Below are 26,478 nucleotides of genomic sequence, written 5' to 3'. Positions count from 1 at the left end.
TCAGATTACCATAAACATTATTTATTTTGATCAGTTTCAAAAAACTACATATTATACACAAGTCTGTGTTAATGCAACAATGGAGCTCATGAACAAAAGACCAAAGTCAGCATTGACCCTAGGGTTTCCTGTAAGATACCAAGGTATCCGGGCACATACCAGGGCATTGTGGCCCTTATATTTCAGGCATCTGTGGCAACCCCAGCTCGTGGATCATACCAATGTTATCTTCAGCCATGTGTCCCTCACCATGACAGGTCACAAGTTTTATTTTGTCAGTGAATGTCCCTTTATCTTAGTGCTGGCTAGTGGCAGAAAAAGTGTAAACTTTGTATAAAGAAGCTGATGTGAGATTAGTGGCATTAGTTGCAGAGAATTATGGGAAGACTATAGGGTAATATAAAAAGGCATCTTTTGAGGGGAATCCACACTCTAGATGTTCCATAGACACAAAGTTACCAATTCAGTTATTGCTGGGAGTTATAGTCCATTGCACCAGCATTGGCTTACCTGACAATCCAGCCTAAAATGTGCTATTATTATTAAGAGGAGTTGTATAATTCATCCCCATCTTGCAAGATAACATGTAAAGTAGTTCACACTATTAGAATTGCTAGATTAGAGGAGTTTCACTGTATAAAAGAGAAATTGGAAATATGATAAAGGGAGTACTACTAAGGATATCAGCTGTTAATGGGGCCCAGCAGAAGTGGATCCCTACCTATTCTTAGGGCTCATGCCCATGAGCGTCGCAGGATACACCCGCGGATTTATGCCGCGTGAGTTTCACGATTAAAAACAAAAAAGTGCCTGCTTGTGATCACGGATTTCAGCGGTCTCCATCAATGCTATATTAACGGAGACCTCCCGCAGCATAAATCAGCAGCAAATAGAACATGATGCAAGTTAGAATAGGGTAGAATTTCGTATGTGAGCATTGGCAGGCAGAAAGCTATTAGGTTCAATAGAACCCAATAGCTGCGGATTTCTACAGCGGGAAACGCGGTAGAAATCCGTCCGTGGGCATTCACCCTTAAAGGACCAGTCACTGTGTATTCAGTAGATGTGGTTATCAGTAGAAGCTACCAAATACATAAACCTTTTCAAAAATCACTACTAAATGCTATTTCTTAGTGGTGTAGCTACGGGGGTGGAAAGGTTGCAGTTCTACACAGGCCCTGGTGCCTAAGATGCCAATATTAATATAAAGCATATGACAGTTTGGAGCCCCTGGTGACGAGAACATTGGGCCTTATTTGTTACAACTGTCCAAAAAAACCTGTTTTTGTTGCCCATAACAACCAAATCAGAGCTTAGTTTTATTTCTCAAGCTGCGCTATGGGCGACAAAGACAGCATTTCTTTTAAATAGTTTTGCCTCATAGTTTACATTTTTATCGACAAGGTGCTATGTGCATATAGAAAGGGGCGCTCCAGGAGTATAAAAATGTCACTGAAATACCTGAGCATGCTATCGTGCTTGTATGAAAGTGGGTACCCAATTGAAGATGCTAGGTGGGATAGGGGGTATCCAGATGTAACAACCATGGACAACCGATAGATTAATGGGACCAATCTCATTCTTTGCCCACCTTTCCCCCAGTCATGGTCCAACTGATGTGTAACAGACATATTATTAGGAAAATTAGTGCATGTTTATCCCATTATGGATTACACAGAAGTATTCCTTTTAATATGGCTTAATGACTCGGGTAGGTGATGGATTATCAGATGGTTAGGTGAAGTCTATAAAAAAATTCACAATCAAACATTTATAAAATTCGTGCAAAATCTGCATTGTATTGCAGTTTTTTTATAGGATTAGGAGAATTCTTAGGTTAATAAATGCAGAATTAAAGGAATTTCACTGTATATCAGATGTATATTTACACACACCTGGGACAGATTGCTCCCCATTGTGATCTTTCAGCTGTTGAAAAACTACAACTAATAGTATGCCGACAGCTGCAGTTTAGCAACAGTTGGAGGGTCATCTTGTAGACCCTAGCTGCTCTAAGAAAACCCCTTTATTTATAGACCTTTTGAAAAAGAGAGACCACAATGGTCACTATACCTACCTGTATGCATACAGCTGTACGCCAATACCCTGTGATACTGCCAAACAGGTAGATGCAAGGCCATAGGCATCAATTATCACCAAATCCCTCAGCACTGAGCTTGCATTAGCAAACAGAAGAGTATGTCATTAATTACATTTATGTGGAAATTCACTAATGTGGCATGTCAATAAATTAATAGAATACTGTAACTGCAAAAGGTTTAGGCGCAGTCAATTTAGAGAGCAGCATTAGACCCTTTATTGACCAATAGGTTAAAAAAAATGAGCTCTGAACTAAAAAATGCTGCAAAAAGTGGCAGAAATCTAAACCTGCTTTTTGCCACAGTTTATTTCATTTTCTGGATTTTGGAGAGCCAAAGATGCGCCAATTTAGTAAAAGGTGTACGGTTCTTAATGTAGTGCATTTTACTCTGATGCACTTTAGTTTAAGACTGGCCTGTGAAAGTTCAATCTTAATAAGTACCCCCCCCCCCTTCCAAAGTTAAAAGGGAGCCTCACACTTTTTAAACTTACCCAGTGTCCATTTATTGAGTCACCTCTGGAAATCAACGCTCCGCCTGTAAGCATGATTCTTTTCTTCATTCAGTATACACACACTCCCATAGAGAAGTAAGTGTGCAGGCATTGACTGAAAAGAGTCACGCTCCGAGACCAAAGCACAGACTTCCAGGGGTGACAGCAAGTCAATGGGGAGCCAGGTAAGTATGTCAGCTTAGATTATAGTGCTTATTGGACATGGCAAGTTCCTTTTAAATGATAAAAATCTGTCTGCCTTCAGCTGCCACAAGGGGGAGCTTAGGAGCTTACACGGCATATAGTTTTATTACTAAATTCAATGTATAAATGAATGCGTAAGCTCCCTCTAATGGTAAAGTTATAAATCTAACTCTATGGCTATGCAAAAGGTTTGGAGCTGCATATCAGAAAAATAAAGCACTAACCTCTATAAATATAACTTGTAATCCATTAGAATAATTTGGAAGCTAATGCCACATTAGTGACTCTCATCCCTGAAATACTAAAGCTTTGTGGCTAAGGAAGTGTTAAGACAGGTCACAAACTTTTTTGGGCACGTGAAATAGCAAAAAAACAAACAAAAAAACCCAATATTAATACATCCAGTTATCACTTATGATGCCTTTCTGGTATGTCAACCCGGCGGACACGCACTTTAGATTTGTAATGATATTCCTTTAGGTAAAGTTTCATGGAAGATGGAACTGGGAGGGCATCAATGCCATCGTAGTTTGTGGAGCTGCAAATAACAGTTCTCGATATGTGCTGGAGGGAAAAGGGGAATGTCCTGTGCAAAGGGCTGGAGAGAAGGGGTTCGAAGAACATACAGGAACTAGGGTCTTTGTAATGCTCCAACAAACATGTGATATTGGGTGCGTGGAACACGCATGGATCATGGGCATCGAAGCTAAAGTTATGATTCCACTGCTCAATCCTGGCATGGAGGGAACGGCTATAACGTCTGAAACTTACAGAAAACAAGTAATCTTCCTGTGCAGAGTCCCGTAGTAAAAATGTCCCTTCCGGCTTTCCTTCTAATAGGGCCTCTGCTGCATATCTATCCATAACTCCCCAGTAGCATGAGTTATTATTGATTTGGAACAAGTCTGGAACGAGACAATGGACATAATCTATCTGGGTGTGATATTTAGGTGGGGTTGCGGCCAGAAATATCTCATCATCTGGCTCCCATTTGGGTTTGTTCCTCTTTCGAGAACTTGCACAAATTGTGAGGACTTCATCGTCTGAGTCAATATCGCTGTCCTCTTTATTGCTCCTTAAGGCTTTGGTGGTGACTGATTCGACTGTGCCTATATTTACCTCACAAGACAGGACCTGTTCCTCAGACATACTGTCCTCCTCCCCATCAGCCATGGCAAGAAGTTCTACCTTAGGAGAGTCTTTAACCACATACTGAGTGTGTGGTTGGCTTACAGGAACAGTGTGTCGTTTAATAAAATGCCACCTGTAGGCCAGGTCCGATTTGGGAGGGAAGGGGCACTTGTCCAGCATCAATTCGCTTATGTGAATTTTCCTTTTGGAAGACAATACAGATTGGTGACGGCTGCTACACATCTTTATAGGAAAGCATTGACCTACAGCGTCTTGTAGCTTCTGCTTCAAAGACCGACCTAAGAGCTTTTGTCCACATGAGCGGTCTAGATCAAGTTCAATGGAGGAACAACTGTGTTTTATTTCTTGGCTCCTTGAGGATCCCTCTGCCTTGTCTGTATCACACACAGCGTCCCCATCAGCTAAGTGGCCGCTTTTATTTGACCAGGAAAGCTTCTTCCCACTCCAAACGTATCCATCTTTCCGGTCTGCACTGCGACTACGACTACTCTTTGGCCTGACATCAAGATCACCAAGCTTCTCCTCAATGTTTTCAGCCATGGTTCACGCCTGGAAGCTAGGGATGGTCACTCCGTTTCTGGATTCCAATAGAATCTGCATATTGAATAAAACAACATTTCTATAAGACCAGAAAATAACATTTTATTAGCATTTTTTTCTTATATAGTTTGTTATATAGTTCCTCGCCATTTTCAAGATCTTTGCTTACTATCAGTAAATTAACATTCTCATATACACTCAGAGGCAGCAAACCCATATATTCTTTTGAGCTGAGAAGTAGATATGATGGTATCCAGCCTAGACAATGCTGTGTGAGCTGAACACATCAGCAGCCACTGTACAAAGATCTCTGGATGTTTGCTACAATGTTCAGTCTGGAATCCAGGTTGTTACTTCACAGCCCATTGCCTAGACTGGATGCAACTGTATCCACTTTTCAGCTGACAAGACTAGAGGTGTTCAGTATTGCAGGGTTGAAGGTAAGCAAGAGAATTCTCACTCACCAAGAGCATACAGGGATCTTGAAAATAGCAAGGAATTGAAACACAGTATATTATGTTTTATAACTTATTTATACGTTTTTTTATTAACCTAAAATTGGGGAAAAAAACCTTTAAAATGGGCATTCTGAAAGTATTTAATTTTTTTCTATTGATTACAGAAACATCATCAATAGATGATCGGTGGGGACCTGGATCACCTTATTCCATGAGTTGTTGTCACTGCAATCAGCACAAGAAGCAGAAAGAGCTAACCATAGCTCTGTATCCCAGGTTGGTATAGCAGCTCCCACTGAATTCAAAGCAATACCAACATGGGACACTTTCAGCTTCCTATGCTGACCACTTTGACAGCGGCCCCAGGAATCAGCGGGTATCCAAGTGCGCAGGACCCCACCAATTATCTATTGATGACCTGTCTGTCATCATAAAAGAAAAAAAAAAGCCCAGAATACTCATTTCATTGTGCCAATAAACCATATCCCTTGTCAGGACAGTCACTCAAGAAAGACCCAGCAGAAGGACAGACATGGATATTAAGATTTTATATTTATATACAAATAACATTTATTAATTAGTATATACATCACTATAATAGTACCAATAGCATTTTGGCTAGGGCTACCTGTGCCTTGGGAGGCCTAAATGAGCTTACGTTCTTCTAAAACCTGCTCCAGGAGTCTGGATAAAAGGTTTTCCAGAAGACACATAGGGATGAGAAGCCTGATAGATAAACCCATTCTAGATCTCTGGGTTAATGTGTCTATAAAGGATCATGCACCCTTACAATCCAGTAAGGTTGACGATTGATCCTCTGTGATTTTTAAGCACTCTTTGGGTCATCAGGTAGGGAAAATTTTGCATGCTGGATTGTAATACTACTCAATGCATAGAAGGGGCACCCAACCACTTATAGAGGATGCCCTTAAACCAGTTCTACCCAATGTCTATTGTCCATAACCAATGATGTGCCCCGGGAGATATACCTTCATGATGGTGGTATCTCTGGCCTGTTATATTAGTAATAGCAATCAGCGAGGAAGCGTCTGTGCTAAAAGCGAACCACTAAATGATTCCACTCGGCACTTGCCCAGCTCCCAAACCTCCAGCATCCTTGCGGAAATGACTCACTGGTTATCCCATGGAGAAAGAACATTTTGTAAATTGAGTTTTATAGTTTTCCAACAATGTTTTGCATCATATAGGCTCCAGCACTAAAACAGACTGAGCACGTACAAAAACATTTGCAAACAAAAATTTGCATCTCACCTTAGAAAAGCTGCAATATGATAAATCAACCAAGTTACTGCACTAGTTAGGGACCGTTCACATATCACGTTGATTTAGTGAACGAATGCAGCATGTAAATAGCCTCTTATTCTCTGCATAACGTATCATACATGAGGATGATGTGTATATATTTTGGCTGTAATTTTTTCCCTGTTGCTAATGTACTTTAATTGTTATTCTTAGACCCAAGCTACTAAGCCCATCTAAGTCCTTTAATTGGTTGTGACATCAACAACCAGGACAGAGTAGATGGCAAGAATGGTTAGGAGATTTTGGACACAGACGTGACAGATGCCCCATCTCCCTCACGAAAAGAAGCGAATAGAGAAATATATATATAGGTGCAATGTCCCAGGTCACTTATATAGGAGTGTGCTTGTCGTAACATTGTTCCAAATTATATTAAAAGCAGCAGTTAAAGGGCCACTCTGGCAAACACACATTTTTCCATGTCTGCCCCGGTATTAGTGTCTAATGTCTCCACCGAAAGTATTAGTGGAAACATGGGTTGGCAGGGGTGAGTTCCAAGGAACACCCACAGCAGCTAATTGGCTGGCCAGACACACACCTTCACGTGTCCGCAGCATCCTGAGCGCTCTACTACTTTTGCTCCCCGCTTACTTAGCCCCTGTGAGGAGGAGGACATGTATCCGGTATTAGTTTAACTTAGTATTAGTCTCCATCGGAATTACGAGTGGAGACATGGGTTGGCCGGGCTGAGAGAAAGGGACCACTCCCTGCTGCTGATTGGCTGCCGGAGAAACACCTTCAGAGATCCCCGTCAGGCTGCCCTACATACACTGTAGAAGCCCGTATACTGTATCTCTGCACTGACAGTCCGCACGGCTCCGCTATTTCCTGCACTGCGCTGGGCTGGCTGTGGCGATCACTGTTTGCAGCGCTCGCCCACCCAGGCACACAGCCCCCGATGCCGCAGCCCGCACTCACCACTCCGTATCTCATTACCGCCGCTCTGCCACGTCCTACCACCCCGACGGCAGGGGGAGGGCAAGCTGGCGGCAACAAGGGGAACAAGATACAGAGAGGCCTGAGCGTGGTCCCAGGGGGCATGTATGCCGGGGTGCCAGTGCTGGAAACAGCTAGCGCCACAGATAGGCCGCCACGGTGCAGGGAATAGCAGAGCCACTGCCATACAGTGCAACCTCCCCTCCCATCTGATACTTATCAAGATGGTGAAATTCTTCACATTTATCCCATGATGCATCAGCACAGCATTAGCTAAGGCTATACCATTTTTGCCTGCAGGAGGGACAGTTTAGTTATCATCACCTTCTATATTCACCTAAATAAGCTACAGACCATAAGTCTACAGTCAGAAGGATGAGCTGTGATCTCCTCTATTAGAACTGTATGATCATCATCAACTGTGATAGGAGTGCCTGTGTCCCCTTCTAGACAGTTTTCTTGGTAGGGATCCATTAATGGCATCAGACAAACTGAGAATTATCTATTGGTAGTCATCTGTCTTACAAGTCCAGACAAGTACAAGCGAGACAAAAGAGAGGGGAAAAGGGCAGTGGAAAGAAGGGGGCAATGTTAAACACATTCTAATATATATAAGGCTTTATTTATTGACTTTTGCAATAAAACATGTAACAAACAAACGTGTTGGATAACAAAAAAGACCAATGTCAATCATAAATAAAGTGAACATGCTAGAAAAGTAGGGTATATAACACAGCTGATCACAAGAGAACTCTCTATACATCTGATGGTCAGACTTAATCGTATCCATGAATACTATCTAATTACACAAATACAACAGATAAAGCAGACGAGAAAAGAAGAAAAAAAACCCAAAAAAACTATGGTCGCCAGCAGCACCCCGCCCAACCCCATCTCACATTAACATGTACAGGTTTAGAATCCTCTTTTATGAGTTTATAACCAGGCTGACAAAACCTTTTTTGAATTTATCAGGGCATTTTCATGACATGTTGAGGATGTTGTAAAACGACAAAATTCTTATTGACCAGACATAGTCAATAGGATAATAACGGGGACCGGGGTGATTTCCAGTTTATTATGACTATCTTACCAGCGCAAGAAAGAGTAGCATGTCTGAGACATCCATTTTCTTTAATCCTCCAGGGGTCAAACAGACCCTATGAAGAAATGTGTATTGTCTAAGGACATCTGAACTCACCACGGATTGTAGGAAAGAGTCTGTTACTTCTTTCCAGAGATCATCGTTAAGGTCAGGTACATCTTCTTTCCACCTAGAAAAGACCCTATCGGAAGGTCTAAGCTCACTAGAGTGTAATATGTTATACATATGGGTCAGAAGTTTAGCTAGGTTTGGAGACCTGGAAAAGGTCTTCTAATCTGGAGGCATCTGGTGGTTTTCGGGGAAAACCAAAATTGTACTATAACTGCATGTCATACCTGCAGAAACTAAAAAAGGGTCATGTTAGAAAACCCAAAATGTGGACTGTAGCGACACAATAGGAGGGAAAAACTACAGAATCTGTAAGGAATTGTCCCAGGCACTTCAAGGCCCTATCAGTCCAGAACTTACATAACTACAGAGCGATTAACCCTTTCCAATCCACTGTCTGACGTCTGAAGACATTCTGATTGAAGGCTGTACATCTCCAATGTCGGAAGACGTCCGGCAGGGTTTTCTTACTGTAGATTACTGGCCGCTCTGTTGTCGGGTGCCTCTCCAGCATGTCCTATACCGCAGTACTGGCTCTAGCCAGCAGATGGTGCCATTGTATAATGGCAGAAAGAGAAAGACCCCTAGGAAACCCTGAATCCAAAATTGGATTGCAAAGGGTTAAAGACATGAGGCAAGTTATGGTGGTTGTGCTATAATGGAGTATGAGGAGAATAACTAAGAGCATCTGACCCCTAGTAAAGGGTTTGCAATTGACCGCAAATGAGCCACCACTCCAAAAGAAGAAAGAAAAACAAACAAAAAAACAACAACAACCAGATGCTGTTTGGAAAGGGGTTTTAAAACAGTTGAGAAAATTAGTCAAAATCTAACCACCAGTAGCATAGACCAGTTGGGCTGCTAAAAAGTAAGGCCGCCTGCACACGGGCGGATTTGCATTGTGGAATCCGGAGCGTGTGCCCCCCTCTGGATTCCGCAGCAAATGCTGCCCATAACATGCTATTAGAAAATGCAATTTTCGTCTACACGAAATTTCAATTGTGATTTTCCACTCGGGGAGGGAAGAAAAAGAAATTTATTAAATCGCAGCATGTTCTATTTTTGCACGGATTCTACGCAGACGGCTTCCATTGAAGTCAATGGAAGCCATCTAATCCGCAGCCCTTCCGCAATGTGATTGGTCGCAGATTCCACATCATTGGTTTGCGACGAAGCTGGAAAAGATAGAGTTTAAAAAAAAAAAAATTCTAAAAAATCTGTACTGTGCATGTCTAACGGCGAGTCGTGCGGACCATCCACAGTACAGATGAAGAAAAGAGAAAACAGGAATGCGCGGACACCACTACTGCCAGGGCCGGATTCCACATGGTGAATCCGCCTCGCCCCTTTGCGCAGGCGGCCTTAAATCTCAAATTAAGTGCAGCAAAGCTACCCATTTCTATGGGTGCTTGTAGGGTAGATGGACATAATCGTTGTAGCTTTCCTTGCAGATAAAAAGGAGCAAAGAAAGTTATAAACAAGAAAAATATGAAAGAGGTATAAGAATTTGACAAATATATAATCTTAAATATATTAAAGGGGTTGTCTGATTATTGGACAAACCCCTTTCAATTGCACTAACTGCATTAAAGCAAACTGAAGTATACTTATCTCTTCTCGCCTGCCAGGATCCAGTGCTGCAGCCAGCTGCAGTCCCGGTGATTGTATTTGTGACAGATGGTGTCAGAAGAAATCAGGTGACTGTTGCAGCGTCACGTTCCAGAACTCCTGGCATCATGGCACTCAGGTTGTGAGCACTGATGCGAGAAGAACGAGCAGTGATGCTGCAGCCTCTCATTGTCTGAAGTGATCACATGATTTCCTGGACAACCCCTTTAATTCTCATCAATAAGCTTTGTCTCTGTGGCAATTAATATAGGGTCCAAATTACACAGAGAAAATCCCTCCAAATATTAGGAAACTTGAACCCCCCCCAAAATTTAAATTGACTGATACACTGTAGGTCTACATTGAAGGGGAGCAAGACAGCATGGGGGTCTAGTAATGGGAATAAAACAGTTCATCCTTAAGCTGGAGAAAGAACCAAACCCAGCATTAAGTTCTAGTAGAGATACCAGAGAAGGACCGAGTCAACCAAATAAACTAATGTGTCGTCCGCATAAAGGGATATTTTTTTTCTAAAATGGAACCCCTGAGAATACCTTTAAGAAGTAGTGACTGACACATGGCTACTGCCAATGGCTGTATTACAAGAGCAAAAAGTAGAATAGATAACAGGCAATCCTGTCTAGTGCCACGTAAAGGAATGGAAAGTGATATATATCTGCATTAGTGCGCACCTTGAGAGGATAGGCATCATATAACAGCCTTACAAGCACATTCTAAAATTAACGATTTCCCGTACGTTTGCACCAATGAAGTCCCGAGACGAGCTGACAAAACACATTTTCTTGAATGGAGAGCAGTTTATGAATAACTTCCATTCATAAAACGTTCTTCTGCAGCAGTGGACATTATCTCTGATCCAGTCACGTATTTAATTCATCTTTTTGCTGATTTCATGCAAGAAAGAATGTGCAGGGAATGTCAATGAAGCTGCCTGATGAATGACGGGGTATGTGAATGTATGGATTTCTACATGATGTGGATTTATGGCTACAGTATATCTGGATTTATAGATTGTCTGCTTTTACAAGGCTTTCTTTGCTGATACATTTTCCAAAAATGAGCTAATCACTGGAGGCTATTCTGCGGTGCCTATCACAGACACCAGCGATTATTGGGTGGGGAAACTGGTGAAGGAGTCTTCATTTGCTGCAAAGAAGTTAACAATTACATGCTGTCCATTGAAGTGAATGTGCGACTGTGTAGTACAAGAATGAGCCAGGACTAGAGACAAGCAAGCACGCTCGTTTAAGGCTGATGCTCGAGCGAGCATCGGTTTTTTCGAGTAACTGATTACTCCTTCGAGCACCATGCGGGTGGGGGTGTGGAAGAGTGAGTAATCAATTACTCGAAAAAACCGATGCTCACTCGAGCATCAGCCTTAAACGAGCGTGCTCGCTCATCTCTAGCCAGGACCTATTCAAGAGACACTCTCTAAAGCCCCTGTAATACATATAGAAAGCGTTGCTCAGAGCGAACAAGATACCCACTGACAACGGATTTGCTGACATTCTGTAGGTACAGACATGGCAGATTGTTTTCTGCTGTAAATTAGGCAGTGGATTTTGCAACAAATCTACAGCTAAATCTACATGTGAAACGTGGATGTGGTACGGATTTTGTCCTTTAACATCGTAAAGAGTGAAATGTGCTGGGGACATACTGTTGACTTTAAAATCTGCAATCGCAGATCAATTTCCGTCTGAAAAATGGGTGCACCACGTGGATGAGATTCGTTCAGATTTCATCCACATGGTCTATACAGTAATCTGCTGTGCATTTTCTGTGCACAAATCTGCAGTAATTCTGCTACATGTGCATTTCCTCTTTTAGGGTATTTATAGGCACGCTTTTTGTTGTGGGTTTGACACAAATATGAAAAACCCTGCGGTGAAAACAACTCAAGGAAGCTCTATGCATGCTACACAAATAGTATACACCACATGTAGACATGAGCGAGTATACTTGCTAAGGCACATTACTCGAGCGAGTAGTGCCTTAGCCGAGTATCTCCCCGCTCGTCTGTAAAGATTCGGGGGCTGGCGCGGGTGACAGGTGAGTTGCGGCGGGGAGCGGGGGGAGAGATAGATCTCCCCCCGAATCTTTAGAGATGAGCGGGGAGATATACGGCTAAGGCACTACTCGCTCGAGTAATGTGCCTTAGCAAGTATACTCGCTCATCTCTAACCACATGCATGCCTCCTGAGATATAGTACTGTGTGACATAGAAATTCATAGAACACTCAATCACTTCAAAAATAAATGTACAAGTGATACCTTGGGGTGCGAGTGCCTCCGCTTGCGAGCTTTTTGACTTGCGAGCAATCTCTCTCCCAAATTTTTGACTTGATTTAAAGGCAAACACTTGGGTTACGAGCCTGCTTCCGCATTACAGCATTACTTTAATGGGGCCACCCATTAAATGCAATGGGCTGCCAGCAATCCCTGCAGTAATTTTCGGGGAAGTGCTTTAAATATAAGCCCTTCCCTGAAAATCATCCCGAGCTGTAGTAAAAAACAAACAAACAAAAAAAACCCCATATACTCACCTGTCCGCCGCTGCCGTGGCCCAGGCGCGTCTAGCCACCGCTTGTTTTCCCTGCACTGCTCTGAAGCTTTTCAGCAGACGGGGATATAAAATCCCCGCTTGCTAAAAGGGCTGCGTCTGATTGGCTGAGCGCTAAGCCAATCACAGGCAGCGCTCAGACATTCATTGAATGGCAGAATGAATTGAGCCGCGGACAGGTGAGTATATATTCTTTTTATTTTTTACTACAGCTAGGGATGATTTTTCAGGGAAAGGCTTATATTTAAAGCCCTTCCCCGAAAATCACTGCAGGGGTTGCCGGAAGCCAATTGCATTCAATGGGACAGCGGCATGCCCGAGAGCTTGCGATCCGGAACGGATTAATGGCTTTTCAATTATTATTATTATTAAACTCTTAACCCAAGGCACCACTGTACCACATAGTATACTTTTTTGTATATAGTTACTTTATTCAATAGTGAAGAAAAATAAAAGTAAGACAATGTTTACTGTCTGAATGCAAGCCAAATGACAAACTATCAGCACATATTAATCCCATTATGTGTCACCCTTCACCACAAACATAGTGTTCATGCATCCTAGTGTCTCTGGTAGATTGCCAAAACAGTCACTACTGGAAGAGAAGGATCTGAATGTCTGGATTTCAAACTGTCAGATAAACAATTAGGCACATGATTGATTGTCTAGCAGCCAATTATCTTCACATTCTAGTAAAATAACATGTTTGGTAAAACTGAATGTGTATGTTGTCAGTAAAACTTTAATTTGGGATAGCAGTGCAGGAGCAAGGCCTATAGAACACAGCTTTACAATTGCAAGAGCCAATTCATGAGTCACAGCCATGTACAGAAATGTTTTACATGTTCTTATACAACACATTCTAAAGACAGGAAGTCATGAACCATTGAATTCTGTGAGATGGCTTGGTTAAAGGGGTTCTCCGAGTTAAAGGGGTTGTCTCGTGGCAGCAAGTGGGGTTATGCACTTATGTATGGCCATATTAATGCACTTTGTAATATACATCGTGCATTAAATATGAGCCATACAGAAGTTATTCACTTACCTGCTCCGTTGCTAGCGTCCCCGTTGCCATGGTTCCGTCTAACTTCGGTGTCTTCTTGCTTTTTTTTAGACGCGCTTGCGCAGATGCATCTTCTCCCTTCGGCTGGTCTTGGAAGCATCGGCGTTTTGGCTCCGCCCCCTTTTCGCGTCATCGCGTAGCCCCGCCCCATGACGTGTGCCGGTTCCAGCCTCCTGATTGGCTGGAATCGGCACATGACGGGGGCGGAGCTACGCGATGACGCGAAAAGGGGGCGGAGCCAAAACGCCGATGCTTCCAAGACCAGCCGAAGGGAGGAGATGCATCTGCGCAAGCGCGTCTAAAAAAGCAAGAAGACACCGAAGTTAGACGGAACCATGGCAACGGGGACGCTAGCAACGGAGCAGGTAAGTGAATAACTTCTGTATGGCTCATATTTAATGCACGATGTATATTACAAAGTGCATTAATATGGCCATACAGAAGTGTATAGACCCATTTGCTTTCGCGAGACAACCCCTTTAAGGGAAACTCAAGTCAACCAGTTTGGCATTTTACTCACCTCTTCCCACTGCCCCACCGCAATGCCATTGCGGGAAAGTTGCGAATTCCGTGTCATCGCTAGGCCAGGATGCAGGGAAAGCAGAGGTTAAAATTTATTTTTTTAAATCTGTACTTCGCATTTCCGATGGCTTGCCATGCAGGCCATCCACAGTACAGAGAAGATGAAAGAAAAGCAGGCACATGCGGTTGCCGGCTGGGCACAGGGTCGGATTCTGCATGCGGAATCTGACCTGCCCGTGTGCAGGCGGTCTTACACTACTGGTCTCCTTATATGTTGAAGAGAGACCTTATGGGCCCTCTAGGGCCGGGTGCAAGCACACCCTCTGCACCCATTATGGTTATGCCTATGACTGAGGTCACTGCTGCGGAAAGTGAATGGCAGCAGTGGTCCCATCTTGGGTTGACACTTCAGTGGAGCCGGATTAACAAAGGCCAGCAGGGAACCCAGAAAGTGTTAGCATGGGAGTATCAAGATACCTTTACATGGGACAACTGTTGGGCATATACGTAGGCGACAGACAGTAATTCCAATGACCATCACTCCTGTGCGCACAGGAGCGATAGTCATTCAGTGAATGGAGGTGGAGCCCACTGGAGATCTCTTCCAACTGCCCACCTCCATGCACTGCAAACAGGCAGCTGTTCAAAGATGAAAACTCCTGTTTACACCGAAACATTCAGGCAATATTCAATCCGACTAACTTTTTACCCCTTTTGTTATTTTATAGCATTGTAAACAGTTGGTAAAAAAATTATGGCAATGGACAGCCCCTTTAAGTTAAAAAGTAGAGATGAGCGAGCACCCAAATGCTCGGGTCCGCGTTATTCGAGTCGAGCTTTTCGTAAAATTCGAGATCTCTACTCGAGTAACGAATTCTATTGGCTACAATGGGAGACTTGAGCATTTTTTGTATGTGGGATGCCGGGGTCCCAAGTTTTTTCTAGGGGTCTCTCTCTCTCTCGACGCGTTTCAAAAGACATTGCCTCTGTATGTCAATAATTTTTAATTCCGTATTTGCCTCCGTATTTTTTATTATGTTCTATTATGCAAATATTTATCTGTATATGGTAGAAAATACAAATACGGAAAAAACATAGCCTTCTAGATTCATATGAGGTCTGTATTCTAGTCCCCTCAACATGAACCGGATATGGAGAAAAAAATTTGCTAGTCTGAAAGCGGCCTTACCCTGCATCAGTGATGCCCCCAGCCATCTGCTGCCCTGAGAACCACAGTAACTTCAATAGAGCCTTGTTGTTCTTCCTTGCACAGGAGGTGTTTGGAAGTGCCATAGGCAGGATCCTTCGTCTTGTGAGTCGGAGGTCAGAATAAATCACCAATCAGAATGTCATAGTGTATGTTTGCAATACGCCACAACATTTTAAAATGGTATGATCCCTTTAAAGATGAACGTTATGATCATTTATACATATGAGAACATTTGTCCGAGGCCTCAAAAACCACAGCTGTGTAACGGATCCGTATTGTAAATGGACCTTAACATTCCAGGAAGCCTACGCAGTGCTCGTACAAATGTATATATTTTCGCTTTTGGCTCCAGTTTGATAACACTGAATTATTTATCAGTGACTTCCGCTGCCATTGCTGGTAAATGGCATAAAACCCTGCATCTGTAGTTCCTCAAGTGAACATTTAGTGGTCAATGCTTCCGTTCGGAGCTCAAAATAATCAAGTTTTATTTGCAAGGTTGTGCAGCCACTTTCATGTTCACTGCTAATAACAGAAGTCATACAGGAGGCAAATTCTAGCCGAGGCACGTCAAAGACCCCGCAGAGCCCCAAGAATAAATACCCCATACTTGCTGAATTACACAGGTTTACCGGGTGTTTGCATTAAAATTAAAACAGAAAAAAAAAAGGAGGGCACAATGACTGATGGTCATTTCTACATCAGATTATTTTATTTCATATGCATGCATGAAAAAAAAAGCTACTATCTGCACCAGCAGCAGTTAAAGGTCTGGTAAGATAAACCTGCAGTCAGTTTGGAAGAGAATACAGTATAAGACGCTTCAAAAGTCACTTTTAATTGTAAAACCTGACACATAGATGAACGGTATAATGATACTACATGAAAGAGTTAGCATTGCTGCTAATTCTAACCCAGAAAATCATCATTATTAACTAGGAATCATATTTAGAGTTTATTTTTATAGTAAATTAAAAGAAATAAATAATAAAAAAAAAAACATAATAAAAATTCAACATCACCTACACAAAAAAAAAAAAATTACAATAGGTAGTGTTTATTAATGAGGTAATCATAACAACCTAAAAAATATATACAATGTGTGCATTTCTAACTATGGTGGAAAGTTTAAAAGTTATACCACATATAAGAAGTATCTAAAATGGGACAAATCCAAATTAATTCTACATAAATTGATGGTATTGATTAGGACTATTATAAAAATAATTACCAGTAGATACTAAACGGAATTAAAAATCTTGCATTAAATGACCAGTCTATATAGGATATACATTGTACATGCAGGATGCAGGTTACATGTATGTAGAGTACAGTTCGGATCGGTCTGTACACATATTAGTTCAGTTCATATGTCCAGCCACAAGCAGGCACAAATCATCTGTAGTATACCATAATGTACAGTCCATTATACAGAACTAGAGCAGGCAGACCAGGGAACACACCTATGGTGTAAGAAGCAGCTTGCTACATTGTAGCATCCGTAGATCAGACCCTGTCCCCCTCCCCTTACCTTATATCTGGGCCCCAGCACTTAATCCAAGCTGTTACTATGTAGCCAGAAGAACAAAGGAATGGATATTTTTGCAACCAGACAGGGAGATAAAGCCACAGTTCACAGCCCAAGCAGCCATTTCCTGTACTCACAACTACATTACCCAGACTCAGGCAGCCCACAGCTCCCAGCATGCAATGCGACATGGGGCTTTCTTTTTAACCCTTTACTTCCTCATTTTTGCAACCGACTTTTTTGTGTGTTTTATTGTTTTTTTTGTGTTGGTTTATTATTAGACTTAAGTGATTAGATAGATAGATAGATAGATAGATAGATAGATAGATAGATAGATAGATAGATAGATAGATAGATAGATAGATAGATAGATAGATAGATAGATAGATAGATAGATAGATGGATTAGATTTATGAAAAAGAGGGTGGTTTCATGTATGGTGGAAATTTATCCACACATTTGTGCTAGAAAGTTGGTGGAAAAAATTACAAATTCTACCCCAAACTACATTTGTACAACACATTTGTAGCTTTTTACATCTTTCTCACTAGTTTTGTTAAAAATTGAGTGTATAGTAGCTTAGCAGGAGTTTGGCTTCTTATGACCCAACTCATTCACTATAACTTGTGCCAGAACCTGCCGGAAATTCTAGCGCAAATTTATGCAATCTCATAGCTATCATAGGTTTGCCTGGTATTAGTGTATCTTGACGCCACCGGAAGCTAGGGGTTTGACAGGAGCGTTCGTGGTGGAGTCAAGAAACACTAATACCCGACTGATGGAAAGATAGAGCAAAAATGGAAAGCTATATTATTAGATAGATAATTATGGAAGTGAAGCAGAGAAATTAAATTGTAAGCCCCCTATTGAGGACAGGAACTGATGTGAATGGTGACAGTTTCTGCACAGTGATGCAGAATATGTTATCGCTATAAAAGAGAAGGGAAATGAATTAACATGAATAGACATAAGATGGAAATATAGATGATGTACACTTTACAAAAGGTTTTGTCATCCAGCTTTCTCAGACACTTGAACAGATAATTTCCCTAGTTATGCAGTATATGGGAACAGCGATGCATCACTGCATGAGTAAACAGATTTGTCACTCAGAATTCTGGGAAAGCTGAGTGAGGGGCGCTGTAATGATGGCCATACTGGTTCTATTATAACTGGAGGGAAGAATCTATTGTTCCATTACTGGTTTTTATCTATTCCCTTTGGAAAATGGTAAATTTGAAAGAATGTTAAAAATCAGTGAATCATACTTTATGGAAAACTACCAGACTGTTTCACAATAACAAGGCTGCAGCTCCTGGTCTATGGCTTCCCTATTTCATATTTGCGGAACTGAGTAAGGCAATGTAATTGATTTAGCTCATATCACACGGCCATACAGAACCCTCGTAATATGCGGTAAGTATATGAATGTGTGAATTAGCACTAAGGCTGGTTTGACATGAGCGATGCGTATTTGCAGAATGAACGTTATATAAAATGTGTGTGATGTTGGGACAAGAAACTGGGCCCAATATTGCACTCATGAACCTGCGATTTACCCGCGGATGCGAGGCAATTTTTAGGCAAAAACGCCTTGCATCTGTGAAATTCTGATCCTCTTTGGTGAGTTTCACACGCGATAGAGGATTGAAGGATAGAGGATGGGAAACCCCGCATCGCACTCGCATGCACATCACACGGCATGCGAGAGCCATTCGATGCATTAAGGCCTCATGTCCACGGGGAAAATCAGGCCCGCTACGGATTCTCCATGGAGAATCCGTAGCGGGTCCCTCCTGCCCCGCGGACATGAGCGCTTAAAATAAGAATTAACTTACCCGCAGCGGACCGGGCAGATCTTCTCTTCTTCACGGCCGGATCTTCTTTCTTCAGCCGGCGGATGTGCTCGGCACGCCGGCTGCGTGCCGCGCATGCGCCGTGCACATCCGCCTGGCCGAAGAAAGAAGATCCGGCCGTGAAGAAGAGAAGAACTGCCCGGTCCGCTGCGGGTAAGTTATTCTTATTTTAGGTTTCCGGCGGATCCGGTCGGCTTCCATAGGCTTCAATAGAAGCCTGCGGGAGCCGTCCCCGTGGGAGACCCGCACGAAAATGGAGCATGTCACGTTTTTTTTCATGCTCCATTTTTTAAAAATTCCCTTTTATTGACCATCCGCAGGTATTTATCTACCTGCGGGTGGTCAATGCATCCCTATGGGGTGCGGATCCACATGCAGGTGATCCGCTGCGGATTTTAAATCCTATTTTGCCCGTGGACATGAGGCCTATTGAATTCAATGGACGATGCGTTCCGGGGAAGGCGAAGAGATAGAACATGCCACGATTTTTGTCCTGCACCGCATCGCTTGGGTGTTTATGACTACATTCAAAAGAATGGGGTTCATATTCGTGCAAGATTTCTGTGTCTCACAACACGCAAATCACGCGCAAGTTTCTCGGCCGTGTGAAAACGGCCTTAATCTAATGAGTTCAAGATGTGTTCTTTTTCCTTCACAATTACGTCGTGTTTCACAGATCTAGCGTATTGCACATGCATTTGTGCATCCCCATTAACTTCTATTGGGGCTTTTAATGCGCAGAAAAGCAGAGCCATTTTTCGATGGTGAATTGCACTGTGTGAACATACCCCAGCGCTGATGTGAACATACCCCAGCGCTGATGTGAACATGCCCCAGCGCTGATGTGAACAAGCCCTATGTTTCATTGCTCAGTAGACATGATTATGATATCAGTAGGACTGGACAGTATGGATGAGGATGTCCTGACCCTCCTCATGTCAAGGAAAGAAGGATCAGACATGTTGGATTTCAACATGCCCAATCCTTTGTTCGCTACTGAAAAGACATGTCCTCTTGGGCGAACAAAGTGAGTCTGTGCATGCAGGAGTTGGGATGAATGAGCACTAGATGCGATTGAGTGGTTTATACACAGCTCTACAGAGTATATCATACATGAAAGGCTTAGATACAGGATCAGCGGCTCACTGACCCCAGAAATTATTGTAGAGTTACATCGGGTAACAGAACATGATGGGAATTGAAGTGCCGGGTGTTTCTGTGTGACTGTATCACACATGACATACTTAGTTACATTGGCAACAAACTGTCTCTGGAAAGGACTGTGCAATGTTGGCCACATCGCAGCGGGTCAGATTCTGTGCATTCCCCTTCGTATCTGTTGGAATTTTTATAGACTTCTGAAGTGTTAGGGATTTTTTCCTGTAGGTTTCATATGGCTATAATCCAAGACTGGACTGATAATATCTGCAGCAAATTTTGCCAAACTACAACATTGCACCAAAATTTTGTGAGAATTGCAGAAAAAATAAGCTGAATTTAACAAATGAATGTACCCTATATGCTCCTTCCCTCTCTCCCCATCTATATGGTGTCAGTCTTCACTACAGCTGTGGCATTTTATTCAGAATTAGGACTCCTTCACATGAGCGTGTGCGTTTTTACAGTCGCCCGCATGAGGCATTTAATTGTGTGAATGAAGAGAAGATGCGATCAAGTCCCAAGCTTAATTTGCGTTTTCTCGTCGATTTACAAGGCCAGATGTGACGTTTCAGCGAAAAAATAAGCAGCAGCCCAGAAATCCCTCGCTCGGCATAAATCCTCGGAATGACTTCTAATGCCTAAATAGAGGCAGCTATTATCTTTTCCCAGCGTAAACTCCCTCCCCCTCCCTTTTTTTGCAGCTCCCATAGGAGTCTATGGGAGCTGCCAGCGTATATCGGTCGAAAGATAGAGCAATACCTAGCTTTTCCAACAGCATGTAATTTCGGTCACCGATTTTGGTCGCGTATGTGTTATTTTTTCCGGTGCAACATTTTTACACGACTACTAATCGGTCATCTGAACAATTACATTGGAAGCCAATGCTTCAGATGGTCGCAATTTTCGGCTGACGTAAAAACGCAGCTAAATAACCGAGTAAAAACGCTGGTGTGAATAAAGCCTCAGCTGTATATATCTATGTAAAATCAGTCTACTTGACTGCCTAGGTCCAGTCTGACTGTGAAAGGAAAGCCATGTGAGTAATTGTTAAATATCACCGGGTTTGAGTCAGCCCTCATGACTTTAATTGTGAAGAATTATGAGAAATAATGCAAAACGGATTCATGTGCTTCTTCATGTGGTCTAGTAAAGTGACAGCAGATGGGGCAGATCTACATCCGCTGGCTTTTTTTAAATGTCCTTTCAGGCTAAAACTTTTTTATTATGTATTCTACATGTATTTATACTCAAAAGTGTAGAGTTAATGGGGTTATCCGGGCAGAAAAACAAATTCTAAGGCAGCTCAGAGTGGTAGAGCAACCAACAGAAAAGAAATCATACTCACCTCATCCAATCTCCACCACTTCACCAGTGCCTGGACTGCATTTTACTTCTGGCTGCAGCAACAATGACATCCTGACAATGGGACATTGCAAAATTACCCCCTCAGGAAGCATGAGCGAAACGTGGGGCGGGTGCTGCTTCCTGCCCTGGGTAGTACATTTATACTCTGGGTGAAAGGAGCTCCCGTGAATGCACGCACAATTATGTCCCATGAATGGCGCGAGCTAAGAAGCTGAGCCTGTGCCATCCGCTGCACGAGCCCACTATGACTGACAGCTGGCCTGCCAATGCAACAGTTGGGATCGGTGTTCTCAGCAATCCTTGCTCTTAACCTCTTATATGCCGTGAACTATATTGATCATTTGGCTTATATAGCTATGTCAATGGAAAAATTAGTTCCAAAATAGGCCGCGTCATAAGGGGGTTAATATGCAGCCCTACGTAAGATCAGCTTATTACAACTACAGGATCGTACTATTGCTTGGCAAAATAGCACAAAAACATTTAGCTACTAAGAGCAAAGAATACCCCAGACACATGGGATAGATTTATGAAACGGACTAAAAGAAAAACTGTCTTCATTGCCCATAACAACTGATCATGGCGCACCTTTTATTTTGAAAATTGTGGCGCACCGTATTAGAAAATTGTGCAGATTTTCTGCAGTAGAAAATCTCCATCAAAACTGTGACAAAAATGGTGATGCTTCAATTAAAAGGGTGAAATTTGCTGAGGATCTACATCAAGAATCGCGTCAAACTCCGCACCGATGGTCAGATTCTGATGTGCTTTTTGTTTTTCCGCTGTGTAAAATCTGCAGTATTTGCCGCTATGCATGGCTGTAGCCTCAGGGCCGCCTGCAGACGGCCGGGTCGGATCCCACTGTGAAAATTCTCGCAGCGGGACTTGACCCGCGCCCCTGCAGGGAGCAGTGCGGCTCTCACCTTCTCCTGCGGCTCTGGCTATGTGATGTGCCGTCTGCCGCCCAGCTGGCGCATGCGCAAAGCAGACATGGGGAGCTGGGAGTGACATTTTTGTGCGGGGCTCTGTGAGATTTGTTTTCCGCGCGTGATTTCACGTGGACAAACCGCGGCCGTCTGCATAGGACTGCGTTTTATAATGCAATCCTATGCAGGTGTGCACGGGCGGAAATTCTGCAGGACACCCTGCCGCGGAGTTTCCGCCCGTGTGTAGGGGGCCTAAGAAATGAAAATTCTGCTGTGACAGGTTAAAGGGCATTTTTTAATTTTGTTCTTTATCAAAATATCCCCCCCAGTTCATGAGAGTGGTATATTTATGAGGAGAGCGCCCCTGTCCCTGAGCGCAGTGATCGCCAGCCTGCTATGTACACAGCCTGTCAGCCACCTTCCTGAGGGGTGGGCAGCAGGGGGCGCTCCCCTCACAAAAATAACACTCTCATAAACTACTTCACATGGCAGGTGGATTTATTCTGCTCTCCTAGTAGCCAAACAGCACATTTTGGCTAGCAGAAGTGTGCCCCCCCCCCCCATAATACGCCGCTCTTACATAGGACACCATATTAATCTCTATACAGTACCTGTATATACTGTCCCCGACCGTTTGTTGTACTGCTGTCCTCATATGTGGCAGATGGGCCTCCTCACTCATATATACCCTACCATTTGTTCCGGACTACTGCCTGAGTGTTTTTTCACACGATCGTACTTCCGCATTTTTGTGTGTGCGTAAAATACACATGCAAAACACAGATAGAACTCATTGATGTCATCGGATTCGTTCTCATGAGCGTTTTTTGTGCGCACATTTCAGATGTGTGGAAGAAATAGGACCTGCTCTATCTTTTTGCATATTGCGCAGCAAATGCCACCATACAAGTCAATGGGAGTTGCGCAAATACGCAAGCGGATGCCTGAAACCGCAAAGAAAAGAACACATCTGGACTTCATTAGGCTGAATAGCCTTTTAATCCATGGCCGAGCGTAAAAACTACAGTAAGAGGCGCAGACGCACAAGGCAATCAACCTCGTTTATGTGCAAACGCGTTGCACTGAGGTGAGCATTTCTGTACATACGCTCATGTGGATGCCGCCCCAAGGCTGCATCCACACAGCATAAACCACCGCTCTTCGTTTTTCTACCTCGGCGTTCCGTCGGAATTGCCAAAAGCAGAACGCCAAACTGAACCACTGACTTTATTTAGGCAAAACGGAAACCAGACTTGCAAATTCTGACAGTTTTCGTGTTTCCATTCTGACACAATAACATAGTCAGCTTACGGAAACAGTGCAGCACTGTCGCTCAGCTGTTTCCATACTTTCGGCGGCCATGTACACAGCAGTATTGCTATCTTGGCCATGGCTGGTGAAGAAAGGAATACCTCTTTAAGGAGGACTGGTTGCAAAAGTTGTTTTCATTTTCCTTTTAGATACATGAAAACAAAAAAAAAATGTATTCTGATTTCATGCAAAATTGCAAAAAAAACTGCAATGAATTTACGACAAAATATATTGCAATGGCTATTTCTGTATGTCATAACACCGCCATAGTATTAAAAACTCCATATACAACATAAAGGCTATTTCCGAGTCAAAACTAAGCAAATCGAGAGAAATCTTGAAGAAAAGCGACGGACATCGCCTCCAGAAATCTATAAACGAAAGTGTCCAGGCATAAAATGGTTAATACAGCACAGGAACTCACTCCCATTACATCACCTTTGGAACCCTTACGATGACGTTTAGTGGGCGTGCTTTCTGAAAGCGAGGTTTGAAACGCATCCACAGCAACACCGTGGAACGCATTTCCGCTTCCGGTTTTCTGGCAGAGGTTCCCGCCAACAGGTGCAGCTTCACCCGCGAAAGTTGAAAACGCGCAGAGGAGCCGGAGGCGGCGGGGACGGTGATGTATGGCGCTGTTCTTAGCAGATTTGCAATGTTTTGTGTGACACATGCCGCTTATATGTGTTATGTAGCTAATCTGTAGCAGCTCCTCGCGGCTCTGCTCACCGGTATGTGCTGGGCTGTCAGTCCCGGCTATTCCTCATGAGTTTCTTTGTGAAGGAATATATAGTGTGTGTGTATATATATATATATATATAACTCTTTAGTTGTAACTATTAGAAATGTCAGAAAACACATATGGGGTCTCATGAGTTTCTTAAAAGGGTTGCCTGTATTATGTAAAGGGCAGCTGAAGGGGTCCTCCATGGTGTGAAATAACAAAGTACCTGATCATCTCCGCTCGTCCCCCGCCGGCGGCTCCCTGCTAGCGTCCCCTTTTTTTTTTCTTACTGCAGTCAGCCTGAGCCGTCTGCAAACAAGCTGCAGCAGCGATAATCGCTGCCGTTGGCTGCAGTAGCAGGCTTACAGGATGTTACAAGCATAGGCCGTTCTCACATGAACGGATCGCCGCCCGCACGTATGATACACGGTGATACGCAGGCACTAACATGCGCTGACTTTCTCCGGTTCGCTCACACTTGCGGGTAGGAGTTTTGGATTCCACAAGCAGAAAAAAACTGTCAGCATGCTATGTTTTACCGCAGTTTCTGTGCCTATGAGCTCCATTGATCTCTATGGATGCAAGCGATTCGCAGTGCATACGCAATTAACATTCGTACGCACGTTGCTAGGAGACCATGGAATAAAGAAAGCAGATATCTGTGGGCAGACAATGCAAGACGGAGTCTAAGGAGCAACACTCCCATCCCGACTGTTGTCTGCAACCTCCACCTATTCCTCCGCAAGAAGGGTTTGTTTTTAAAGGTTTGTACTACTTCCAGAATAAGTAGTATAAACCAGCCAAGCCTGGAGAGCAGCATCCCGTTCTGAAGGCTCTCAGAACATCTCCTACTACGACCGCACAAGGGAATGTCACCTGAGCGATGGAAGGGGATTTCAGGGGTTGAGCTACTTTCAGTTGTCAGTCCTCGCATGCGGTCCTTCCACATGGACGATATGCTGTCCTTAAATGTACATCCATGTGTAAAACTGTACGTATACACCATTAGTTTCCGCCAACATACGCAGGTTTTTCACTGCGGATATCCGCATGCAGAATCCAACCCGTTCGTGTGAGCCTGGGCTTAATGCAGCCTGTAAACACAGAAGAGCCGCCGTCGGGGGACGAGCAGAGAGATGTATCCGCTGATTTATTTTACACCATGGAGGACCCCTTAGGCCTCCTTCCCACGAACGGATTTCCGCCGCGTAATTCGCGGCGAAAATCCGCTGCGTGGCCCCCTGCTATTAGGTTCTATTGAACCTAATAGCACAATGCTCACGATGCGTAATTCCAGCGCGGAATTACGCACCGCGATTTCTCCCGTCCTCACCCGCAGCATGCTCTATTTTCTGCGGGTGAGGACGGGCTGTACGCACTGACGGCTTCCATTGCAGTCAATGGAAGCCGTCCGTTCACGCTATCTCCCGCTGTAACCAGCGGGAGATAGCGTGAAAAAACGCTTTCCCGCCCACCGCCGCGCGTCATCTGACGCCAAATGACGCGGCCGGCCGCGTCACGTGACACGGCCGGCCGCGTCACGTGACACGCTCGGTGACGCGGCGGTGGTGGGCGGTGACGGGCGGTGACGCGGCGGTGGTGGGCGGGGAAGCGATTTCACGCTATCTCCCGCAGGTAAGTATAGGGGCTCTGGGGGGCGCCGTGACGGGCTTCACTGCGTAATATTACGCGGCGGACCCCGTCACGCTCGTGGGAAGGAGGCCTTAAGCTTCCCTTTACATAACTTGGACAACCCCTTTAAGACTTTGCTGCACAGTCGCTCATGGTAACAATCAGTTTGTGTTTTCTTTTTCCAAAGTGCATTGGAAGAATGAGGCGTTTTGATTGGTTGTTATGGGCAACTGCTTCGGATCTGTCAGTGGGACACATCACAACAGCCATTGATGTTGGGCGATATCGGCCTCTAAAGTTATACAGTCTATTCCTCCCCCATCAGTCTTCTTACCACATCTTCTCCTCACCGATCTTCTCCTGGTTCCTCCAGTCCCCAGGGTCATGTCACCTCCAGCCGGCTGGCTCTTCTTCTTCTGGTGACGTTACCTACATTTACGGCATTCTCCTTCCTGTAGGGCAATATACGCTACACCACTAGTGACGTGCCGAGCTATTGCAGAGACTGCGCATGCGTGCGGTCTCTCTGCAATAGTATATGAACACTAGCAGCGAGACAGTGTGCATGCG

General features: G+C 43.7%; 2 protein-coding genes across 7 annotated transcripts in view; one reads left to right on the top strand and one right to left on the bottom strand.

Moving 5' to 3' along the window:
* On the bottom strand, positions 1 to 24,016 carry SOCS4 (suppressor of cytokine signaling 4). 3 transcript variants are annotated; one of them, XM_066608008.1, is made up of 2 exons: positions 23,991 to 24,016; positions 1 to 4,542 (listed from the first exon to the last, which is right to left on the bottom strand). In XM_066608008.1, the coding sequence occupies exon 2, from the start codon at positions 4,486 to 4,488 to the stop codon at positions 3,205 to 3,207; it is 1,284 nt and encodes a 427-aa protein (XP_066464105.1). In that variant the 5' UTR covers positions 4,489 to 4,542; positions 23,991 to 24,016; the 3' UTR covers positions 1 to 3,204. The 3 variants fall into 3 exon arrangements, with proteins under 3 accessions (XP_066464105.1, XP_066464104.1, XP_066464103.1); XM_066608007.1 differs by lacking the exon at positions 23,991 to 24,016 and adding an exon at positions 21,296 to 21,369; XM_066608006.1 differs by lacking the exon at positions 23,991 to 24,016 and adding an exon at positions 16,937 to 17,084.
* Positions 18,263 to 26,478, top strand: part of WDHD1 (WD repeat and HMG-box DNA binding protein 1) — a 68,478-nt gene continuing 60,262 nt past the window's right edge. The window contains exon 1 of one of the 4 annotated variants that reach the window (XM_066608004.1): positions 18,263 to 18,349. Coding sequence is in view for 1 of the 4 variants with exons in the window: in XM_066608002.1 (XP_066464099.1) it covers positions 26,060 to 26,062 (3 nt within the window). In the remaining 3 variants the exon portion in view is untranslated. Of the gene's footprint in view, positions 18,350 to 24,093; positions 24,180 to 26,043; positions 26,063 to 26,478 lie in introns of those variants that run through there. The other 3 variants (XM_066608003.1, XM_066608005.1, XM_066608002.1) reach the window with 3 other exon arrangements.

The sequence above is a fragment of the Eleutherodactylus coqui genome, chromosome 6 (genome assembly GCF_035609145.1).
Source record: "Eleutherodactylus coqui strain aEleCoq1 chromosome 6, aEleCoq1.hap1, whole genome shotgun sequence".
In the NCBI taxonomy this organism is placed as follows: domain Eukaryota; kingdom Metazoa; phylum Chordata; class Amphibia; order Anura; family Eleutherodactylidae; genus Eleutherodactylus; species Eleutherodactylus coqui.
The sequence above is the reverse complement of the archived record's forward strand: the minus strand, read 5'-3'. Positions and strand labels throughout refer to the sequence as shown.

Coding starts and splice junctions, on each gene's coding strand:
- SOCS4 (XM_066608008.1), bottom strand. CDS start 4,488: ATGGCTGAAAACATTGAGGAGAAGCTTGGTGATCTTGATGTCAGGCCA.